Source organism: Pezoporus wallicus, unplaced genomic scaffold (assembly GCF_028554395.1).
Source record: "Pezoporus wallicus isolate ANWC-B61680 ecotype Strahan unplaced genomic scaffold, APGP_CSIRO_Pwel_v1 contig_13399, whole genome shotgun sequence".
Taxonomy (NCBI): Eukaryota; Metazoa; Chordata; class Aves; order Psittaciformes; family Psittacidae; genus Pezoporus; species Pezoporus wallicus.
The window spans coordinates 197,517-219,358 of record NW_026639844.1 but is presented as its reverse complement, the minus strand read 5'-3'; the positions used below and the strand labels follow the sequence as shown (position 1 = coordinate 219,358).

At 56.0% G+C, this 21,842-nt stretch overlaps 1 protein-coding gene across 1 annotated transcript; it reads right to left on the bottom strand.

Annotated features, from left to right (window-relative positions):
• Positions 1-1,379: 1,379 nt before the first annotated feature.
• On the bottom strand, positions 1,380-19,874 carry HELZ2 (helicase with zinc finger 2). Its single transcript, XM_057416541.1, has 19 exons — positions 18,620-19,874; positions 18,342-18,525; positions 17,616-17,723; positions 16,526-17,049; positions 15,529-16,161; positions 13,759-14,542; positions 13,049-13,124; positions 8,317-11,818; positions 7,482-7,567; positions 6,976-7,107; positions 6,587-6,754; positions 6,213-6,354; positions 5,412-5,528; positions 4,773-4,965; positions 3,979-4,113; positions 3,622-3,840; positions 3,167-3,323; positions 2,587-2,754; positions 1,380-1,653 (listed from the first exon to the last, which is right to left on the bottom strand). The coding sequence occupies exons 1-19, from the start codon at positions 19,609-19,611 to the stop codon at positions 1,529-1,531; spliced, it is 8,445 nt and encodes a 2,814-aa protein (XP_057272524.1). The 5' UTR covers positions 19,612-19,874; the 3' UTR covers positions 1,380-1,528.
• Between the last annotated feature and the right edge of the window lie 1,968 nt (positions 19,875-21,842).

The window sequence follows — 21,842 nt, the reverse complement described above, 5'->3', positions numbered from 1 at the left end:
GACAAGAGCAAGCCTGGGTGGGCTCTGGTGTTCAGATCAAGCCCACAAAGGTAGTTTAAAATGAGAGAACAACAGAATTTCTCCGTAGCTCTTGAGTCAAGTCTATCACAGTCATGAGCAGACAGAAACGCAGCGTTCATGAAGGACTTTTCCAGACACAATGCTTCCTTATTGCACATCCCTCCACACTGGAAAGAACCACGCTGCAGTTTCGGTTGCACGCCCAGCACAGAATTCATCCCGGCTGTGGTGCTGTGAAGTCCTGGGGACCCCTCGCTTGCACCAAGGAGGACTCAGGGTCCCAGCACGGAATATACTTGGTCTGAAACCACCGGGATTGCGCCTTGGCTCCATCCCACATCCAGACACAGCCACGCGCGTGGCCCCGGGGAGACCTGAGGCAGGCACTTCATACATTCAGGGCTGAAATGAGATAAAAGACCCCTTCCCTTCAAACTACCGTGCTTCAAAAAGCAGCTCCGTGATTCAGCAGAGAGCCCTGCACCGGTGTCAGCCGCAGCAGCCTGCCCGAGTGAATCACGGCTTCCAGCGCACAGCACTTTGGCTCCTCGCAACCACAAAGGTACATGATGCGCACGCAAGCTGTGGGCACATTGATCGCTTCCCCATCACCGCCCTTAGAAACTCAGGCCATAAAACTGTGAAACCAATTCACAGAGTTACAAGTCAATAAATTAGAAGCAGCTTTAAAAAAACATGGGGTAGGAAAAGGGGTGGAGGGGGCTCCCCCAGGAGGAGATCCCAAATGGAACCCAGAAGAGGTTAAAATAGGCTTACAAATGCCAGCGTTTCCTGGAAGAAGAGGTCCTTGCTTTCCACTAACGTCACGCTGCTGAGGACGACCTCCTTTGTACAAAGAAGAAGTGAATCTATTTACAAAACCAACTCGGCCTTGGCTCTGTGGTATTTACACGGTGAGAGAACAGTGTTTTAGCTGCACAAAGAGCGGAACACGGTTCTCTCTTTGCTTTCTTCCTTCATTTAAAAACAAGGATAAAACAAAACACATTGGTTTTCTGCTTTGAGAAACGAGAAGCCTTAAAAATCCCCTGGCCTTGGTTTCCAAAGGACTGGTAGCACTCAGAAGCTTTGGTCCCCTATGGCAAAGAGCAGATTGCTGCGTGGCTCCGTTGCACGCAGGAATTCCACCTTCGGCGGATGGATCGAGTATTTGGTCCCCAAAGCACAGCTACACTGGCAGGCAGGATGGAGGCTCCGCTGAGCATCTTCTGGTTAAAAACCAGCACCACCATCGATCAAGTCGCATCCCCATCCATCCATTTCCAATGGTTTTTGGTTTGCTAGAGCTGAAGGTTCCTATCCAAGGTTGCACTGATTTAAACACCCCAAGGTGCACTGAAGCGGAGCTGTGGCTGTGCAGGAAACGTCCCACACACGGCATCTGGCTCTATGGGTGATTCAATAATGGAAAGATTCCGTCCTTCCCAAGGCACACGTAACGCAGTTCAGGTCGAGAGGGAAGAGCTCGTGGAGGTACAGCCCATCCTCACCGGTGGACGGCTGAAGCCTTCATGACTAAGATGCCGTGGCCTGCAGTGTAGCAGTTTTGCTGCCTGTAATGCTGGAGCAGTCTCCTCCACAAAGGGTTGCACTCCAGGAGGTACCGGTTCCCTGGTGGCACAAAGAAGGGGGGAGGCAGCAGGTTAGTGGCCAGAAGAGGCTTGAACAACATCAAGGAAACTCCTGTCTGACCCCTGTAGCCTAACGGTGCTGGGTAACTCATAGGGACATCTTCAGCCACAGCTCAAGGCTCCCTTTTCCAAGCTGTCATCTCTGTGAGCAGCTTCCCTACACATCACAGCCTACTCGTGATTAGGAGGGAACTAAGCAGCCAAATTGTGTTAGGAGATTGCTCCAGCCTGCAAGTGACAGAAACTATGTGGTCCCAACCAGAGGGTGAGAAAAAACAATAGTACACATTGGGAATGAGCCATGAAGGATCTCCACTTTTCAGACTGCCCAGACACACCACTTTCAAACCCATAGGCATCTAAAAGAATAAAGCAAGACCATCAGTCAGAATCACAGAACAGTTCGGGTTGGAAAGGACCTGAAGATCATCCAGTTCCAACCCCCTGCCATGGGCAGGGACACCTCACACTAAACCATCTCACCAAGGCCTCGTCCAACCTGGCCTTGAACACTGCCAGGGATGGAGCATTCACAACCTCCCTGGGCAACCCATTCCAGTGCCTCACCACCCTCACAGGAAAGAATTTCCTCCTTAGATCCAATCTAAACTTCCCCTGTTTCAGTTTGAACCCGTTACCCCTTGTCCTATCATAACAGTCCCTAATGAAGAGTTCCTCCACAGCATCCCTATGGGCCCCCATCAGATACTGGAAGCTGCTCTGAGGTCTCCACGCAGCCTTCTCTTCTCCAGGCTCTCTGTACTAGTCTGGACCTCCACCCCTTTATCATAAAATGGTTTGGGATGGAAAGGACCTGAAGATCACCCAGTTCCAGCCCCCTGCCCTGGGCAGTGATGTCTCACATTAGCACCCTGTTTCCCCATGGGCCTGTGCTCACCTCCAGCAGACCCACCTAAAATGCAGAGTCCTTCCCGAGCTCGGGTGATGCCGACATTGACCTGGTTTGGGTCAGTGATGAACCCCAGGAACTTCTTCTGCCAGCTCTTGGTGGGGTTCCTGTCAATCTCCGCTCGGGGACGGGAGCGCACAGTCGACATGATCACGTATCTCCACTCGCTTCCTGGAAAGCGGAATTGAACCATGGCTTTGCAGAAGGAAGCATCCGGCCACCCCTCCGCCCTACAGAACACTTGGGTGTCTACAAGAGAGACCCACAAAACGGCTGCCACCCTTTGGGTCTCTCCAGCCTGGGAGGCCGGCAGACTGCTCATCGCTGCTCTCCACAGAGCATGTGGTATGGCAGCTCCTGAACACCCCGTCAGGCAGCCTCCACCTTCGCATCTTCATCGATCTCACCCTGTTTGAGCGCCCTGAAGTCTTCCAAAGGATTTGTTATATCACAAATCGTGCGGAAGTTGGGCCCAGGGATGCTGCCTCCATGGATGAAATGACCCTGATGTCAGATTTGCTCAAAGACCCTCGGGAAGGCAGGAGAGAACAGACCCAACGCTCCCTTCTCCTGCCAGCCTCACCTTGACTCTTCGTGATGGTGCAGACGGTCACCCCGCGGATCCTCTCCTTCTGGAGGCTCTTGCTGATCTCGGACACTTGAGCGTTGTATGGGCTCAGGATGGCGATGCTCTCCGGCCGGATGGTGCCATCTAGTGTCAGCTGCTTCGCTATCCTCACCTGGGGAGACCAGGGTCTTCCTCACCTGGGAGCGGTGGCCAGAGGGACCCAGCGTTCCAGCACCCTGACCCCAGAGCAGTGATGGTGCCTGGCTGTGCTGCTGCCCCTGCTCTGGGTCACCCTTCCCTATATCTGCCTCTGGGCAGGGCCATCGTGGTGTGCTCCAGAGAGAGGACACCAGGCAGACACTTGCACCCCACTGAGCTCTATCCTACATGGCTATTCATCGTCCCTTCATGATCCCAGCACAACAACCCCTGCTTTTGCATCTCCAGCAGTGCCCCAGGACCCTCCTCACCGCCTGCTCCACTTCTTCCGGGTTTGCTTTAGAGTTCTCATTTCCTTCCTCAGTAGAAATCATGAGGCTCTGCTCCTTCCCCTCCACGTGCCCGAAGATGATGGGGCAGCAGCTGTTATCCTTGTGATAGAAGACACTGGGCTTATGGGAGAGATGGGGCCACGTTTTCAGCCGCGTGCCATAAAACTCCTGCGATGGGAACTTGCAAATGCTTTTGTGCTGGTAGAGAAAAGGGGAGAAACGGAGGTGAACAAACCCCAAGGAACTCCTCAACCCGCAGCATCTTCCCGGGCAGGTTGTGCCCGCAATGCCGTCGTGCTGAGGCTGGCAAGAAGGGAAGGCGCTGGCGGAACTCACCATGCGGTACTGCGTGTCCAGCATGTGCGCCTGATTGCAGTAGCGCTCAAAAAGAGATGTCTCCATGCCGAGGGTCTTGCAGACGTCGTTGCTGACCACAGGCCGTAGCTGTTTGTGATCCCCAAGCAAAACAACCTGGAGAGAAGAGCGGACACCTCAGCTGTGAGGGTGGAGGCACTGCTGAAGGCAATCAGCTCTTTGAAAGGCTGCTTGTACACAGGCATTTGTTGTTGCCTACTTATGTTATGGTTACAGCAAGCTCAAGCAAAGACCGTGTTGGGCATTACATACAGATCCTGACCCGGATAGTGCAGAGTCTTGTTCCCATCTGACAGGAGAATGACATCATCTAGTGAGCCTGCTGAGATCTGCTCTGCACTTCTTGTCACGTTAATACTTTGTACATAGAATCATAGAACAGTTCTGGTTGGAAAGGACCCCAAGATCTTCTATTTCCAACCGCCCCACCACAGGCAGGGACACCTCCCACTAAACCATGCCACCCAAGGCTCTGTCCAACCTGGCCTTGAACACCACCAGGGATGGAGCATTCACAGCTTCTCTGGGCAACCCATTCCAGTGCATGAGGACATTTTTTGGTAGGAGTGATCCCCACCCTGTAAAGAAGCACCAGGCTGAAACATTGACAAACCATCGCTACCAAGATGCTACCAAGAACAACCTTAAAACCTGGGAGAACTTGGAAGAGCAGCATGATAAGGGGTGGAAGAAACACAGAGGTTTGAGAGCCCTGAGCAGCTCCTCCTAAAGGCACATCGTTGGAAGGGACTCACCTTCTCAGCGTGGCGGTGGCTGACCAAGGGGATGAGGGTCTCGGGCTCCGTGGACATGGCACACTCATCGATGATTATCTGCTTGACATTGAGCTGCTCCAGGGAGGGGGCAGCCGCGGCGGAGCACGTGCACAGGATGACATCGTGTCGTCTCAGCTCATACATGCGAGCAGCCGACAGCAGGATTTTGTACCTGGTGGTCGAGGCAGAAGACACCAGGTTGTGCATAAGGAACACAGCTGAAGGCTCCCCTTGCGGGAACCAGGCAGAGGCTATGCTTTCCTAAATGATTATGGCTCCATCTCCTTCCCTGGAATGAGCTGGTGCATCCACAGAAGGGTTTTGGATGGATGCTTTAGGAAACCTACTTGGGCTTATGGTAGAGGACGCACGTGTCACGGACACGTAATAGGACTTTTGGTCCAGATGGACAACAGCACCAGAGCAGAAGTGTCCTTGGCTTCCATAAGCCAGCACAAACCCACCGAGTTTCCCCCAGTCTATGAGCTTGTGTCAGCTGGTACAGCCCAAAGCTCTTCTCACAGGGGCAAGAGATGGCTGCACTGCGCTCCTGCAGGCAGTGCTTGAGGGGTGGGCCATGGCCAGCGTCAGCCACCTCTCACCGGGGTCTCTACTCACTTCTTGGTTTCTTCTTCTGTTATGTGCTCTTCTTTCTTCATGCGGGAGTCGAAGTTGCAGATCTCCCGCCAGTAAGGGTTGGGCGCCCGGCGGATGCGGTGATGCAGGATTATTTCACTGAATAAAGAGCCAGCATATAAATAACTTCCCCCAACGCACACCCAAGTGATCTCTACACTGCAGCAGACCTCACCTGCTATGCAGAGAAACCCCATTAGCTAAAGCAGTCACAGCCAGACTGTCCCGTCTCTCCAGACCTCACAGTTCACCCTTGAGGACACAACATGCACCCACTTTTCTGCAGCAGTTGCAAGGAGGAATGAAGCTCTTAGGCAGAAGCTCTTCCCTGTGAGGGTGCTGAGGTGCTGGCACAGGGTGCCCAGAGAAGCTGTGGCTGCCCCATCCCTGGCAGTGCTCAAGGCCAGGTTGGACACAGGGGCTTGGAGCAAGCTGCTCCAGTGGAAGGGGTCCCTGCCCGTGGCAGGGGTTGGAGCTGGAGGAGCTTTAAGCTCCCTTCAACACAAACCAGGCTGGGAGTCTTGGATTCTGTAAACTCAGAGACTTTTAGAGCCATTCAAAACCAGAAGATGGAAACTCTAGGACCTTTCCAACAACCTGGCCTTCCTGACCAGGTCCTGCATTAGACTATCCACCTCCAACAGGGGAAAACTAATTACAAAGCAGGTCAATAATGCTGCTCCACAGCGGGAAACCACATTTGTTCTGGCTTGTTGAGCTTTACCAGCGCAGAACACATCCCTCCCCAGCACCCTCAGAGCCTGCAGGGCCACGAGGTCCTACCTGAGCTCGTATTTTGGTTTTGCATCCCGCAGGGCTCTGCGGTAGAGGTGCCGGTTGCTCCCTGGGAAGGGGTATTCCATCGCCTCAATGGCCTCCCCATAGACCCTCAGTGGTTTCAAGGTCTTCATCTTCAGCAGCATCTCTGGGGAGAGAGAACAGGTCTGCTCAGACAGCACCAGGCGCTGGTGATGCTCAGAAAGCTCATGGCCGGTGAGGTGCCCTCTTCTCCCCACCCCTCACTCATCAACCCCACCTTCTCTGGTCCTCACCTCTGGTCTTCTGTAAGGACCAGCCCTGCTTTCTGTCCCCCTGCCCCTGCTCACAGCCACATGTTCTCCTTCAAGCCACTTGAGGAGCTTAAAACCAATAGTTACCGGCAACAACATCAACAGACTTGTTGGATGGGCCACAGTACAGGATGCACTTTCTCCCCTTGGCCATTTCTTCATCAGCAGGTAGTATTTCCTCCTTCTCAACGCTATCCTCATTCAGCTTATGGAACCAGTAGACAATATGAGTTCCAACAACAGTTTTCCCTGTGCCTACAAAAACAAGGAGGTTGTGAGAACACTTTGACCATGACACCCATGCTCTAGACCAGCATCTGGATGATCAGCCATGAAATAAAACCAAGAACTGAAGGGTCTGCCTTGAACAGCTCTGGGTGATGCCAACCCACGTTACCTCCCCTTGTAGCCAAGGACCCTATGGAAAGGAACCTGTCTCTCATAACAACATACTTGTGCTGTCCCCCCAGCCTTACCTGGTGGGCCTTGGATGAGCATGAAGGGCCTCCTCAGAGCATTCAGAATAGCCTGGTTCTGACTCTCGTTCAGCTTCCTCTCGTTGCCAGGGATATCAAAGGATTTTTGCTGCGGGATTTTGGACGTTGCCACTGTTACAGCAAAGAGCCAAGAGAACAGGTTTAGAGGGGGTTACTGGAGACATACATGAGTGATTCAATGGGGGGAAGCAGCAGGTACTGAGTGTACCCCATTTACAAGACCACCTAAAAGGAATCCTTGTCCCATTCCAAGATGTTCTGCCCACGAGCCTTCTCTGTGAGCCCGGGGGATTAAAATATCACCCGTGCCACTCTCTGCAGGGCATTCCCTATTTCCTTCCCTCTGCTGCCAGGCCAGCAGCTCCTCTTGTTCCCATGCCAGGGAAACCTCCTGGTTTAGGAGTGTAACCCCAATGGCAACGACCCCCAGAAGCTGGCCAGAAGCAAGGAGCCACAACATAAGAAAGGCGAATATTTGCACCTACCTCTTTTAGGAGGTTCGTGGCCAAGGGCGATGCTTTTGGCGAGCTCAGAGGCATAGTTGAGCTTCCAGATTGCCTTCTCTTTCCGTCTGACAGACAGGGCAAAGTAAGAATGAATGGAATGTTGCATCTACTGACAACTAACATACAGCTTTGTACAACCCTCCTGTTTATCCTTTTCTCTCTGCTATGGTGTTGCATTAAATCCTTCCACAAAGAACTTAAACCAAACCGACTGTTACTCTGCTCTTTTGCATCTGGGGCTATTTCTCAACTGTCTAGAGAGCTGAGCTTGTAAAGATGCTGAGAGCAAGGAGCACAACTTCCGTCCCAGCTCCATTTTACTGTGGCCCACCCCATTTTGATGGATTGGCTTCCAATTCTTCCCTAAAATTCACACTACAAAAGGAAACACGTTTTGCCCTGATGAAGGCAGAACAGTCACAGGCGCGTAGAGCCCGTGCTGCGTGCAGAGAAGGGTGAACTAGACCTCAACTTGGCTTTAACAAGAGCAGACCTTGCTTCACAGCAACAACAAAGGGGAATGATTGGGAAATGAGGGAGCACTTCTAAGCAAACCCTGATCCAGTGTTTCCCACTGCATTTTATGACACGTTACTGCAGCAACCCAGTAACACCAGAAACAGATGCCTGGGGAAATTTCCCCTATCTCCCCATTCTCAAGGTCAACCAGAAGAGCAAGTGGCCATCTGGATTTGTCACGGGACCAGCCACAACGGCAAGCAAAGCCTTGTCTGGATGCAGCTAAGGAGTCCTGCAGGAAGCCGCTGCTCCGCATGGACACGTTCACCAGAGCACAACCACGAAGCACACTTACACGTCTGGCAGCATCTTTGGGATGAGCTCCACTGTGAACCTGGCAGAGGCCTCCAAGATTTCCGCAGGGATGTTCTCCATAGACATATAGTGGATGTAAAAGTTCATCGTACGCTGGCTCTCCCTGTCCGACTTCTCCTCGTCGCTGAACTCTTCGGTCACCCCATGAGCCACCCAGGTGTAGGTATCTGGATCAACCACAAGTTTGCTCTCTGACCTGCCCTTGTTAAGAAAAGTCAGGTTCTGGAGGCTGTGGCTAAGGCTTTCCTCATCTCTTTGAAGCTTCAGCCCACCCAAGCGAATGCACAAGTAACAGTGGCTGAAGTCCACTTCGATGGAGCACTCCTCCAAACACACTTTGTTGAGGAGGAAGCTCCCCTGCAGCTGCCCTTTGCTTGTCCTTTGCTCTGCCCAGGTTATTTTGACATCGTGGAGGACGATGGAGTCATTTTCAGCCACGGCACACGAAGCAGACTCCATGGCACTCATCAGCATCCACACCTTGTTATACTCCGCTGCGGTCTTGTACTTGTCTTTGGACGGCAGCGTGGCGTAGGCAGAGAAGCAATCGATCGGCTTCTCCGTGTGCTGCAGGCAGACGTCGAACCCCGGTGCCACGCACCACAACTGCACAAAGGGCACCAGGAAGCCCCGGTAGACATCAGTGGTGAGCTGCAACTGCAGCGTGTCCCCGGGTTTCAGCTCCAGGGAGAGCTGCACGTAGTGCAAGCACCGGCTCTTCTGTACCCAGCCCATGTGCCTCCGGCGCAGGTCCTTGCTCTTCTGAAGGAGGGAGGCAGCCTTCCCAAAATCCTCGCTCCTGATGGCTGCAAGCACCTCTTGCCAGGTCTGGGCGCTCAAGAGGGTGACACTGTGGTTGCGGAGAGGTCCTTCCTGCAGGCTGTGCTCCTTCATCTTCTCCGCAGAGTACACCCTCCTCTTCCACATCAGCCTGATGCTGCTCTGCTGCTGCATGAACACGGGCTGCTCTATCAGCTGAAGAGACCTGTAGTTAATGACCTGGGGATCTGGGAGACTCTCGTTGTTCAGTGGAAACAGGACTTTAAAGTATTTGTTCAACCCTTCGACATCCACCACGAAGGCCACTTTCTGCAGGACCTGAGCCTTCAGCTGGGTGGTCATCTGCAGGCAGCGGACTCTCTTCTCATACATCACTGCCTGGGAATTCTTCCTGTTGAAGTCATGACAGAGAAACTCAATGTCGTCCGAAGAATAGACGATGGGCTTGTTGCCGAGCACGGAGTGAAGGTGCCGCTGGACCACGACATCCACGTAGCGACGGATGGGAGAGGAAGCCCACGTGTACGAGTCCATGTGCAGGGAGTAATGGCCCGCTTTCGACTGCACGGTGGAGTTGGAGCGACTGAAATAGGAGCGGCTGAGCAGCCTCCTGAACTCCAGGGCCACCGGGGCCAGCTCTGGGTGGATGTCATCAGTAGCAATGAGGTCCAGCATCTTCTGGAAGTCACGGACAGTGGCGGCTGACTGCAGGTGCTCCCAGATGGGGACCAGGAGGCTGAACGCCACGTTTCTACAGGAGTCTTGGGCAGGAGTCACCTCTCCCAGGTGGTGCGAGAGGTGGATGGACAAAGGGAGCATGTGGCTGTACTTGTTTCTCATGTGTATTAACTGCTGAGGGTTCGGCTCGCACTGACACCGGAGAGGAGTGACGCTTCTGGTGTCCTCCTGGTTGGTGAGGAACTCAGCCACAAAACTGTTGAACATGATCATTAACTCCTCTATCATCTGATGGGACCCCCTGTTCCCTGGGGAGCTTTCCTCGTCCAGCCGGTCATAGAAACAGTCCTCCTGCAGCCGAAACTTCCGATGGACCCTGGAGAAGTGATAAGCCACCGCTACGCAGTCCTCCAGGGTATTGAAAGAGAGGGCCCGTCCTGCTCCCTTGTAGTGGTCCTTAATGAAGAGCTCTGCCTCTTCGTAGGACAGCTGCTTGTCCGAGCGGATCACAGAGAGGGCGAAGACTTCCTTTAGCATCTCATCAGTGCCCTTTTCTATGGTGACAAACAAGGAGATCACCCGACGATCCTTCTGCGGCAGGAGGCTGCAGACGTCTTGGCTAATGTGGGGTGGGAACATGCACAGAGGCTCCTGGTTGGGAGCGTAGTAGGTGACCCCCCGCTTCTTTGCTTCCAGGTCCAAGGCACTGCCTTTGGGAACGACGCCAGCTACATCTGCAATGTGGATCCCAATCTCGTAGTGATCCCCAAGATCCCTGACACTGACAGCGTCATCCAAATCCTTGGCACCCTCGGGGTCAACGGTGAAGGTCACGTAACTCCTACAGTCCTTCAGGTTTTCCTTGCTGAAGCTCAGTTTGCTGCTGGACAGGTACCTGGCTGCCTCCTTGGTGACAGCAGCTGGGTATTTCTTCTCCAGACCATACTCTAAGGCGAGGATCTTTAAGCCTTCTTCCAAAGTCAGTGCCGCACGCATAATCTCCGTTATTATCCCCAAAGGGTAGTAAAACCCTTCCCGCCAGGAGATAACCTGGACGCAGAACAACTGGCATCTCCTCATCTCCTGGCTGATCTTCTCGCAGCTGACCACTCTGTACTTCCCGTTGACAAGCCTGCGGATGGGAATGACGTTGGGTTTCTCTTTCAGCCCTGGGACGAATATCTTGGTGACCGTGGGATCGATGGGTATCATCACCCGGGGATCAAATTCATCCATTATGCAGACGAAGGTGGGCTCCCTGTCCCCGCGCTTTAGGATGCCCACCACCTTCCCCTGCGGACGGTGGCTGCCGCTGTCAGAGGTGCTGCCCTGCAGGATCTCCACCAGCACCTCATCCCCGCTGAAAGCAGTCCCACAGTGAACTCTGCCTTTGATCTGAATGGTCATGGCAGGGGAGTCGTTGAGGGTGAAGGCAGAAGCTCTGTCAAACCCTTCTTTGACCAGCTCGCACCTCTTGTACATTTTGGGGTGCATGTGCAGGTACTCCTGCATCATCTGAGAAGAGAAGCTGACGTACTCCTGCCTGTCTTCCCACAGGCTCGAAGACTCGGACTTCACATTCAGCAGCCCTTCTTCAGACACCGTCACCAGCACGTTCTTGCTCTCATCTAAGAGCTCCTGGAGGATGGGATCATCGGGATTCATGCTCTCAGCCTCAGAGCTCCAGGAATCCGTGTCGCTGTCCTCATCGCCCTCCGGGCTCCTCCTGCTCCAGCTCTCCTTGTCGCATGCAGCCTGTTTGATCTGGGCCATCGTCAGCTCCTCGGGGAAGATGCTCTCCTTCTCAATGCACTCCTGGATGAAGCGCTTCCAGATCTTGCTGCACTGGCCGTGGGAGCACAGGGCCACCGCATCCCCCACCGCAACAACCAGCGACTGTGCCCGGGTCATGATGGTGTTGAGCACTCGGGCTTCGTTGAAGAACTCCAGGTGGTAGGAGGCCAAGGAGCGCAGGTTCTCGCTGGTGTGCACCGTGCTGATGATGATGACCCGGAACTCCCGCCCTGCACCAGAGGGGACAAGGGAGAAGTCACTCATGGCACCCCGACAGAGAAGATCCTGCCCATCTACGCTGCGTTACGTGGCCATGGGCTGATGTAACCTCACTCGGCTGAGTCATGGGAGGGACCTGATGTGATCCAGCAGCTCTTGGGGATGGTGAGGGCCTCCAGGCAGGAACCAGGATGGACACCGTGAGGCCACCACCACCACCCGTGTGCCTGGAGATGGGGGAGAGGCACTGGGGCAGCCCATGGGGCAGCCCGGCGTGCTCAGTGCCACCTGCAGCCCTCACCAGCCCCTCCTCACAAGCACAGGGTTTTCTGTGAATCCCACATTCCTCAGGGCACCGAGGGGAACCAGGGCAGTGACAAGAATCCCTCTCCCCTCAAGGACAAATAACAAAGAGCGAGAGGCACCCTGGTGATTTCAGAGCTGGGAAGAGGCTGCAAAGAAAGGGTGTGGAGGTCAGAAACACACCCCAGGGGTTGGTTTTTCTCACTACGAGGAGTCCCAGCTGCACAATAAAGAGATAATAATAATAAATCCATGGATGAATCATAAACTAAATCCTTGAGCACAAACCCAGCCCTGTCCCTCTCCCATCTTCAGAGCAGCAGGCTCCTCCTTCCGTGGGCTGGTCTGGGATTTCTGCTGTGACCGGTACCCACAGCCCATCCTGGTTTCAATTCTCTTCCCTCATCAGCCTCTCCCACTGAGGCTTCACATGATTCACACATGCCCAAGTCCCTGGGATCTCACTAAGGGGGTTTTCACCCTCCCACAAAGCAAGGGCCTATATTTGAGAGGAGCTGGGTGCAGACTGACTTCAGTGGGAAATCTTACTCACTAAGGAAAAGGCGGAATCAAAGAATTCCCAACCAGAAGGGGATGGAAATCAGCCAAAGGATTTCCAGGCACTCCCTCCTAACCATCGTTCCCTGGGCTGCGGTGGTGGCAGAGCCACGGGGAGAGGAGCTTTGCCTCAAAGCACCACGCACAGCCTCCCAGGGAGGTATTTTGCCATGGGGTCAGCCTGCGTTTTCCATTTTAATGAGGACAACGTGGAGATGCTGGAAAGACCCCTGCTAATGAGCCAGCGTCCCTTCCCTCTGCCCATGACACAGCGGCTGTAGCTGCTGCAGACCCTCCTGTCCCCCAATATGACTGCGGCAGAGCCCACAGAAGAGCTCAAACGCAGCCAGGCCTGACCAGCTGCTGCCCAAGACACAAACCTGGCAGGTTCTCGTAGTTTTCTACCACCACTTCTTGCAGCTGCTTTTTCCTCAGCTCTTGCCTTGTTGCAGAAACCTGGTCAGAAAGAAAGAGGCGCGACTGAACACGGCTCCAGCTCAGAAATGTCCCCATCCAGCACCGAGGTCCCTCACCCTTCTCAGCTGCAGGTTCCCCGAGCAAGTTACTCAACAACAGCCACACGTCCTGGGCTGTCACCAGTGCCCATAGGCTGCCCCGTAGTTAACCTGCCCAGAAGATCACTGAATAGTTTGGGTTGGAAAGGACCTGAAGATCATCCAGTTCCAACCCCCTGCCATGGGCAGGGACACCTCACACTGAACCACTGTCCAACCTGGCCTTGAGCACTGCCAGGGATGGAGCATTCACAACCTCCCTGGGCAACCCATTCCAGTGCCTCAGCACCCTAACAGCAGAGAACTTCTTCCTTCGGAACAATCCCAAGATGCTGAAAGAAACCTTCAACTAAACCATGCCACCCTGCTCCGACCACCCATGACATGCCATCCAAACGGGGAGCACCACAAAAAGCCACTGATGGCATGCAAGACCCCAGCTTCCTCGTTTTCACTAGCACGAGGGATGGGTTTATCATAAATAGAGCCCAGCATTCACCAGGGAGCGTTCATAGCATGGTCAGCAGTGCATGTGCAGCCCCTTCAAGTGGGGAACGTGTGGCTCTCCTTCATACCTGCATCCCGTGGGAGACCACACAGATGCTCTTCAGATCTCGGACACCCCACTCATCCGGCCACCTCCGATAGATCTCCTTCACCTTCTCAATCACTTGTATTATCTCAGAGGTGTTGTGCCAAGAAATCATGGACATATCCCTCTCAGCCACACCAGACACATGGCAAAACATGAGTGGGTATATTTCAGGATGGGGTGGGATGTTCCCACTGGCTGTGATAGCATTGCCTTTGGCAACGTAGAAGTGCTTGGAAACAAACTCAATGATGCCTGCAGTGGAGCGATAATTCGCATTGAAGATGATCCTGCTCTTCGTGGCAACCTCATGCTTCTCCCTCTGGTAGAACTGGAAGAGTCGGTTTAACAGAGTGTGATCAGCAGATTGTCCCCCTCCAACAGAGAACAGCTTTGGGGTGATCTGCATGTGATCCCCAGCAAGGACAATCCGGGTCTCAAAAGTGGCATAGGAGAGTGGAACCAAAGCTTCACACTCCAGCATCTGAGCAGCCTCGTCAATCATGATGTGAGTGAAGTAGCCTGGGGGAACCTTCAAGTTCTTGGATAACATAGAGGTGGTAATAATGATGTGGTGCCTGTCGATCTCCGCCTGCGTGGGGTGCCGGAAGGAGCGCTGGTCTGGAGAGAGGCAGCAGTACATCTGCGTGATGGGGTCCGTCAGGTTGATGGGACGGTCAGTGGATATAATCCTCAAGGGAACAGCCCATGGATGCCCGTTGGTCACGTAGTGATGGAAGTACTCCCGGATGTAGATGTCAGCAGCACTGGAGGGGAACAAAAGGGGAAACCAGCAAGGGCTTGTAAGTGCTGTTCCCAAATGCTGTTCCCATCATCCCAATGCGCTAGCTCATCATTCACCAATACACACCCAAACTCTTCCCAGATTTGGCTGACAATATTCTCATCCCAGGAGATATTCCCATATGCACAGAGAAGGTGCTGGTTATGCAGCCACCAATCCCAAGCCTATTTTGAGTATGGTTTAAACCAGAAGCTGGCAGTTCAGACTAGGGCATCTTCCGATGCGATGTGCTCCATAAAACCTGTGGCCCTGCTGCTCTCCAGGGCCAGGTCACACAGAGCTCTCCTCTGACAGCCCAGGAGGGTGATGCAGGATCTGCAGAAGCAGCTTCAGTGCAAGCAGACAGCCTGAAAGAGGCTAAGATTAGCAGCCACCCATCTATTATACATTACAAACGGAGGCGGTACCAGCCTGCAGGATCGGATGTGGACACTCTTTGAGCATAACTGCTCTGATTCTGACAGTCTTGCCCTGCTTTCTCCGAGGGCAGAGTCAATGGCAGTCACACCGGATCTGCACTTCCTCTTCCCCAAAGTCTCCCTGGAAAAGTCAAAAACTCGCATGTGCAGAGAGCACCACAGTCTCCAAGGGCAAGCAGGGCACCGTGTTATCCCAGCAAGGTCAGCCAAGAGCTTCCTACTCCTGCCAGTGCACAGCAAAGGCTAGAAAGAACTGTCTCTCTATCCCCGTTTCATAATGAAGCAGGAACATGTTGTCTCTTCCACCCATGCCAGGCTTCTTCCTAGCAGGAAGTGCTACAGCCGTTTGAGACGTATCAAATAAAAATGACCTTATTTAAACAAGTAACTGAAATGAATACTAAGGAAAGGGCAGCTCGGCTCCATCTCATCCACCCTGGCTCCCTCTCATCCCACCAGGCAAGCAACAGACCAGCCCGCTTGGACCTGGCTCGCAGCTCTGGTTGCCTCTTCCCTCGCCCCTGCTAACCTGTTAGTGTGCGTGCAGATCAGCACCCGTGTGTTGGGCTGCCTGAGGATCTCAATGGTGGCCATGGCCAAGGTGAACGTCTTCCCTGTGCCGAAAGGCCCATAGATGAGAAGAGGTGGGACCTGCCGGCTGCTGATTGTCTGGCCTGTGATCAAGGAGATGGCGAGTTTCTGCTTGCTGTTCCCTTTCTGTGGTGAGCCAAGAGAGTAGGGGATAGAGCAACTGGCGACATCGGGTAGGACCAGCTTCTCATCCAGCAGATGGTCCACAGCCTGGTGCCACTGCCGGAACAGCAGCTGGTCGATTTGGAACTGGATTTCCACTTTGTGGGACGTGTTTGGCTGGAACTTCAGCTCTGAGCAGCATCTCTTTGGTATCTGCAGCCAGATGGTCTTCTCCGTGGTGGCTTTGTGCTCCACATTCACCTCGTAAACCCGATTGTCTACGGGAGGGTCAAGTGCCAGCAAAGCAGTGGGCACAGACCTGCTCAGCAGATACCCCTCGTCTGTGTCCGGCGAGAGGTTGTAAGGGGTAGGCACTTCAGCAAACAGCTCACCAGAGAGGGCAAACTTCATCCCCATGGAGAGGCTCTGCAGCATGGGGGTCAGCGAGATGACAACCCGCAGGTTGAGTCTGCAAGGAGGAAACACCCGCATGAACAGCAGAGAAGCAGCCCCTGAGCTCAGCAACCACCCTCCCCGCTGCAGAGAGGGGATTGCCACCTGCGCCCAGGGAGGGTCTGCTGGCCCTTGGGCACGCAGAGACAGAAGCTGTGCTTCGAGCTAATCCATGGGCACAGGACAAGACCCGGCCCTTTCCCTGTTATCAGTACCCAACAAGCCGTCTTTCTTGGCACGTTTCCACTTCCCTGGGAAGGCGCCTCAGGACCCAACCCAGAAGAGAAGAGACTTCAATAGCAGCACAGCCCCAAGGGTTAGCAAGGGGCCTTTGGTCCACAGGCACGAGGAACCCCTCCGGATCCAAACCTGGCACTTACTTGGCAATCAGAGCTTGCTCAGCTTCTTCCTCGCGGAAAAGGAAGTTGTGCATCCTCTCCCGATAGTTGAGGTGGGTGATGGGGACGGTTGCACCACCCTCCCGTTGGTATTCCAGCGCCAGCGCAGGAGGCTTGTACTTGGCCAGCAGAACCACGTCTTCAGCAGTCCTCACCACGCTGGGAACGACGATGCGGTTGCCTCTATCCCAGCGCACGAGGTCGACGACGCGGCTGCTCTGCCTGCTGCTGGGGACGTGCTGGGGGGCATCCCGCCGGCCCACCTTCGCCTTCACCTTCTGTATGAGCACGGGGCGGCTGCCGAAGTCAAACACCACCCACTGCTCGAAGACGCCCAGCGTGCAGCTCTCCATGCAGACCTCCACCAGCGCCGTGGGCGGCGAGGAGGGCAGCCTGGCCACGTGCTCCCCGCGGATGTAGTGGAGGCCCCGGGACAGCCCGTTCCCAGAGAGGTAGAAGCTGACTCCGGGCTCCCGCTTCAGTAGTGCCACGTGCTGCAGAGGCATCTGCCAGGAGAGGAGAGGACAGGGATGCGGTGAGGGCAGCCCATGGGATGAGGTTCTCCTACTGGAAACTGCTGCTGCGCTGGACCTACAGAGCACTTGAGATTCTCCTTAAAGGAGCTTTTTCCTCGTGCAACCCCACAGCAATTATTTTGAGGTCTTAAAGAACCTCAGCTTTCAGTGCTATGGCAGTTGAGTCAGTCTGCTGTCAAGAGGAAGCGTTGGGCTTGGAGAGGACAGTTAGAGCCAGGCTCTTGCCCTCAACACCCACAAAATCCAGGGCAGGAAAGGAGCTGATCCTTGTTACTTGTGGTGACACGTGGGAGGTGATGAGAGCAGCAATGAGGTGAGACAGGAGGCACGGTGGCTGCATCCCTCACACACGGCCCTAGCTCAGCCTGAGCCTGAGCAGCTCCCGCATCCCCATCCTGTGTCCAACAGCCCCAGATCCCAACCCCGGTGCCCCTTCCAGAAATCAGAACCAACCCAAGCAACCCCCAAGGCCCCGGGGCTGTGCGGAGGAGCAGGCGCTGGCAGTGGCTCACAGCCTCCCGCTGTGCTGGCCGTACCTGGGAGTGCACCCTGAACTTCCACTGGTATTTCATCCTCCTGTCCTCCAGCTGCACGAGCAGGGGCTGCTCACACACCACCCTGACACCCTCGACGTGCTCGGACATCTGTAGGGGAGGCATGAGAGGAGTGAGACTGAAGGCAGCCCCTCAGGGACCCACTGTAGAGCCCTCCATGGGGCCAGCTGCATCCTTTGACTTCATCCTACATCCTCCCCCGCCCCCCCAGGAGGGGACTCTTGGTAAATCCTCATGCTCAGTCCCCATCCACTGCTCAGTGTCCCCATGCAGCAGCCTTGGGGCACAAAAGGACTCACTGCAGTGTGGCCAAGTACCCTGAGCAGGCCCTTCTCAAAAGGGGATGCTACAGAGAACCATAGAATGGTTTGGGTTGGAAGGGACCTTCAAAGGTTATCTGCAATGAGCAGGGACACCTCCAACTCGATCAGGCCGCTCAGAACCACATCCAGCCTGGCCTTGGATGTCTCCAGGGATGGTGCATTCACCACCTCTCTGGGCAACCTGTGCCAGGGTTTTACCACCCTCATTGTAAAACATTTCCTCCTCACATCCAGCCTGAATCTCCCTTCTTTTAGTTTAAAACCATCACCCCCCATCCTGTCACAACGTCCCCTTCTGCATCACCGTTAGGATGGTGATGCTCTCACACAAGAGGCTTCTTGTGACGTGCCAGATCACCCCACTCCCACCCTGCCCACAACTCACAATCAACACCTCGTTGGAGCACGTCTTATACTCAGCAATGAGCCGGTCCTGGTAGGACAAGAGCCCTTCCTTGAGTGCTTGCTTCTTTTTCTTCACGGCAACCTTCACCCTTTGGATCCACTCCTGCAGCTCCTCAACAGAATGCGCCTGGGTGCAGCTATTCCCCATCTCACACACGTCCACTCTGTCAGGAGAGAGGCGTCCCGGGTGCTCCATGGGGTTCCTCACGGAGCCAGCCCCCATCCCACCTTCCCCGCCGCCCCACGTGCGTGCCTTACCTGCTGCACAGCGAGAACTTGGTGAGCCCGAGCGGCGGCGCACGGTGCACCCATTGCACCGAGGCGTCCGCCGAGAGCATCTGCAAGTGCTCCGCGGACAAGCAGTGGCTCTCGAAGCTCTCCTGCGAGCTGAAGGTCACCATGCAGAACCGGCAGTACAAGTGCACCGCCGCGGGGGCCGCGGGCTCGCCGCCGGCACCGCCGCTGCCCGCGGCCGGCAGCAGCTCGGAGCGGACCAAGCCGTGCTCCCTCTCCGCCTGCCACACGGCCATCTCCACGTCGCTGTGCGCGTACTGGCAGCGCTGCGGGTTGTGCTTGCAGGGCTGGCCCCTGGACACGAAGCGGCAGTAGCTGAAGGCGGACATGAACTCGGGGCAGGGCCGGATGGCCGTGTACTGCTGCTTCCTCCGGCTGTCCGACACCACATGCACCAGCAGCGGCTCCCAGGCGCGGTGCGTCCCGCAGAGCCGGCCCTGGCCGCCCGCGGTGATGCGCTGCGGGCAGCTGAAGAAGCATCGCCGGCAGATCTCCTGGAAGCAGCCCCCGAACTCGCTGGCGATGTCGGCGGCCGCGGAGGGCGCGTTGGCAGCGGGGGGACCCCCGAGCTGCGCCTGCAGCACGGCCGCCTTCAGCCAGCGCCGCTCCAGCTGCTGCTCGCGCTCGAAGTTCCACACCGCGGCCTCCTCGGGGCTCCAGGCGAAGGTGCACTGGCTCCTGTGCTTGCCGCAGCCCAGCCCCATCACGTAGTACCGGCACACGGCGTAGCGCGCCGGAGTGGGGAAGCCCGGCCGCCGGGACACCTTCCTCCACGCCGTGCCGCGGCGGCCGCGGGCGCGGGCCAGCAGGATCTCGTACATGCACTTGTGCTCCACGTCGCGCAGGTGGTAGGTGATCTCGTTTTCCTTCACGCTGCACTTGGAGCAGACCAGGCACAGCTCCAGCTGCTGCTGGAGCTTGCCCAGCGGCACCGCGGGGCCGTTCGCCGTCGTCATCCTCAGCGCTGGCTCCAGCGGAGCAAAACTTCACGGTGGGAAGCTCCTACCAGGCGATGCCAGGGGAAGGAGGTGCCATGGGGCGGCCGTGTCCTAGCTCGCTACGTACCTGCCAGCCATTGGCGCGGGGTCACAAAGCCTGGCAAAGAAACGAGGAACAAGAGACTTAGCAGGAAGCATCAGCAGGTCCCTGGCTGGGCACAGCCCTGCCCCGCTCACCACCGAGCAGCCACGAGCCTCACCCAGCACCCAAACCCACCACGCACCATCAGCACCCAAGGTTTGCCCCTTCCTTATCACCCAGCTCCCTTCACCCACCAGCCCAGGTCCCAGGGGACCATGTCCTGCGGCTGAGCAATGAGCGCTCTCCATGGGGCTCAGCTCGGTCCCTGGTGTGCCATAGCCCATCAGCATTTACCTCCCAGCGCAGGAGCCTGACCCCAAGGTCCCGCCACGGTCCCCACCAACCTCCTCCCCTACCACACCACCCGACTTCCTCTTCCCTCTCCTGGCGCCTCCCCTGTCCCGGTTGGCTCCTGCCAACTTTCTCTTTCTTTTCCCTGCTCTATTCCCTGGGTCCATCCCGGCAGCTCTGCACTGAGCGGGACAGAGCCAGCTCCAAGCCCCAGCCCGTTCTCCCCTGCGGCAAGAAGGTTTAACTGGGATTCATTAACGAAGCAGCCGCCCCCTTTGCTCCTCGGATGCAGCACCCGAGGCCAGGCACTGGCAGGTTGGAACAGGGACCTGCGGGCATCTCGGTAACCACCAGCCGGGAGAGCCCTGGCCCCGTGGTGAGGAAGGTGAGAGGAAGGGGACTCGCTGCTCCCTGTCCTCCCCCGGCCGCACTGGGGCAGTTTCCTGGCTAACGGGAGGCCAGGAGCATCCCTGGGAATGCTGCTGCAGGGCTCTGTGGCTGGGCCATGCAGGGAGCAGGCTGGGGCAGGTCTGTGGCCAGGGTGTGCTGCCAAGGAAAGCCACCAGCCTCGTGCCGAGCATCCGCCTCCAGCTCTGACCCGCAGGCTCCGAGGACCAGCTCCCCAGTGGCACAGGGGACAGCAGCACTCGCAGCTGCAGGGGGTGAACCGCGCTGCTCCTGCAGTCATACAGCTCACCTTTAACGCACAGAACCACAGCCTGGTTTGTGCTGGAAGGGACCTTAAAGCTCATTCACTTCCAAGCCCTGTCACAGGCAGGGACACCTTCCTCTAGAGCAGCTTGCTCTGAGCCCCGTCCAACTTGGCCAGTGCTGAAGCTGCTGCTCCGGCTGAAGCTCCAGGCAGCAAACACGGCACCAGCACCGAAGGGGGAAGCAGCCACAGCATCACCCCCCCTCTCCCAGCTCATCCTTAGCGAGCCCCTCACATCCCATCCCAGCACCACAGCACCCAACTGCTGCCAAGCGATGGAGGAGTCACCTCATCCTCCTCCTCCGCAGCTCGGACACGCACTCGGTGGGTAAACACCAGCCCTCTTTATCTCCCAAGGCCTGGCAGCGGGCCTGGTGCTGGGCACAATTGTGGTGTCTGCTTTGGTGAGCTGCAAGACCCTGCATTAGAGTCCCACAGCAGCGCTGCCACTTCCTCTGCCATGGTTTGGGTCACTGGGCCACGCCAAGACCTAAATCCCCCCCCCCCCACACTCATCTCTGTGCCGTTGCTGCCAAACCTTCACGTGCAGCGTTCCCCTGCAGGCAGCGGTGTGATGGGCAGCACGGGCCTGCCATGGCTCTGCCTGGCCTCTTAGCTATGAACTGACCAAACCTACAGCATCTGCAGGGACCAGCGCGGGCCTGCTCAGGCAGCATCCTCACCCCTGCGCTGCATTCTGTGGGTACCCAGGCTCAAAGCCCCAGCCGAGCGGGCAGGTTAGAGCCATCCCCCTTAAGAAGATAAAGAAGATGCTTTGCACTGACATGAAATAACTTGGGAAACAACCAAATCGTCAGAGAGCAGCTCTAAAGAGCAAAAAGGCAGGAGTAGGGGTGGGACACTGCGTCTGCTTCCCAAGGGATGCTCCACTGGTCCCCAGTGAGACCACAAAGGCAACAGAGTGCTGGGGATGCAGATCCTGCATCCGAGGCTGCTCCTGCCAAACCCCTGGCCCTGGGAACTGAGGCAGAGGTCTGGGGGGACATGGTCTGTCCTGAGCACATCCCATGCCTGGCTGCAGGAAGAAGGGAGACCCCAGCACCTTTGGGGGCACGTTTCAGCTCCTTTGGAGCTAGCAGGGCC

Bases quoted from the DNA above. Each gene is read 5' to 3' on its own strand.
- HELZ2 (XM_057416541.1), bottom strand. From the start codon at position 19,611: ATGACGACGGCGAACGGCCCCGCGGTGCCGCTGGGCAAGCTCCAGCAG. The intron at 17,050-17,615 runs GTACGGCCAGCA...CTCTCCTGGCAG, and splicing joins AGTTCAGGGTGCACTCCCAG to ATGCCTCTGCAGCACGTGGC. The intron at 16,162-16,525 runs GTAAGTGCCAGG...TCCTCCTTGCAG, and splicing joins GAGCAAGCTCTGATTGCCAA to ACTCAACCTGCGGGTTGTCA.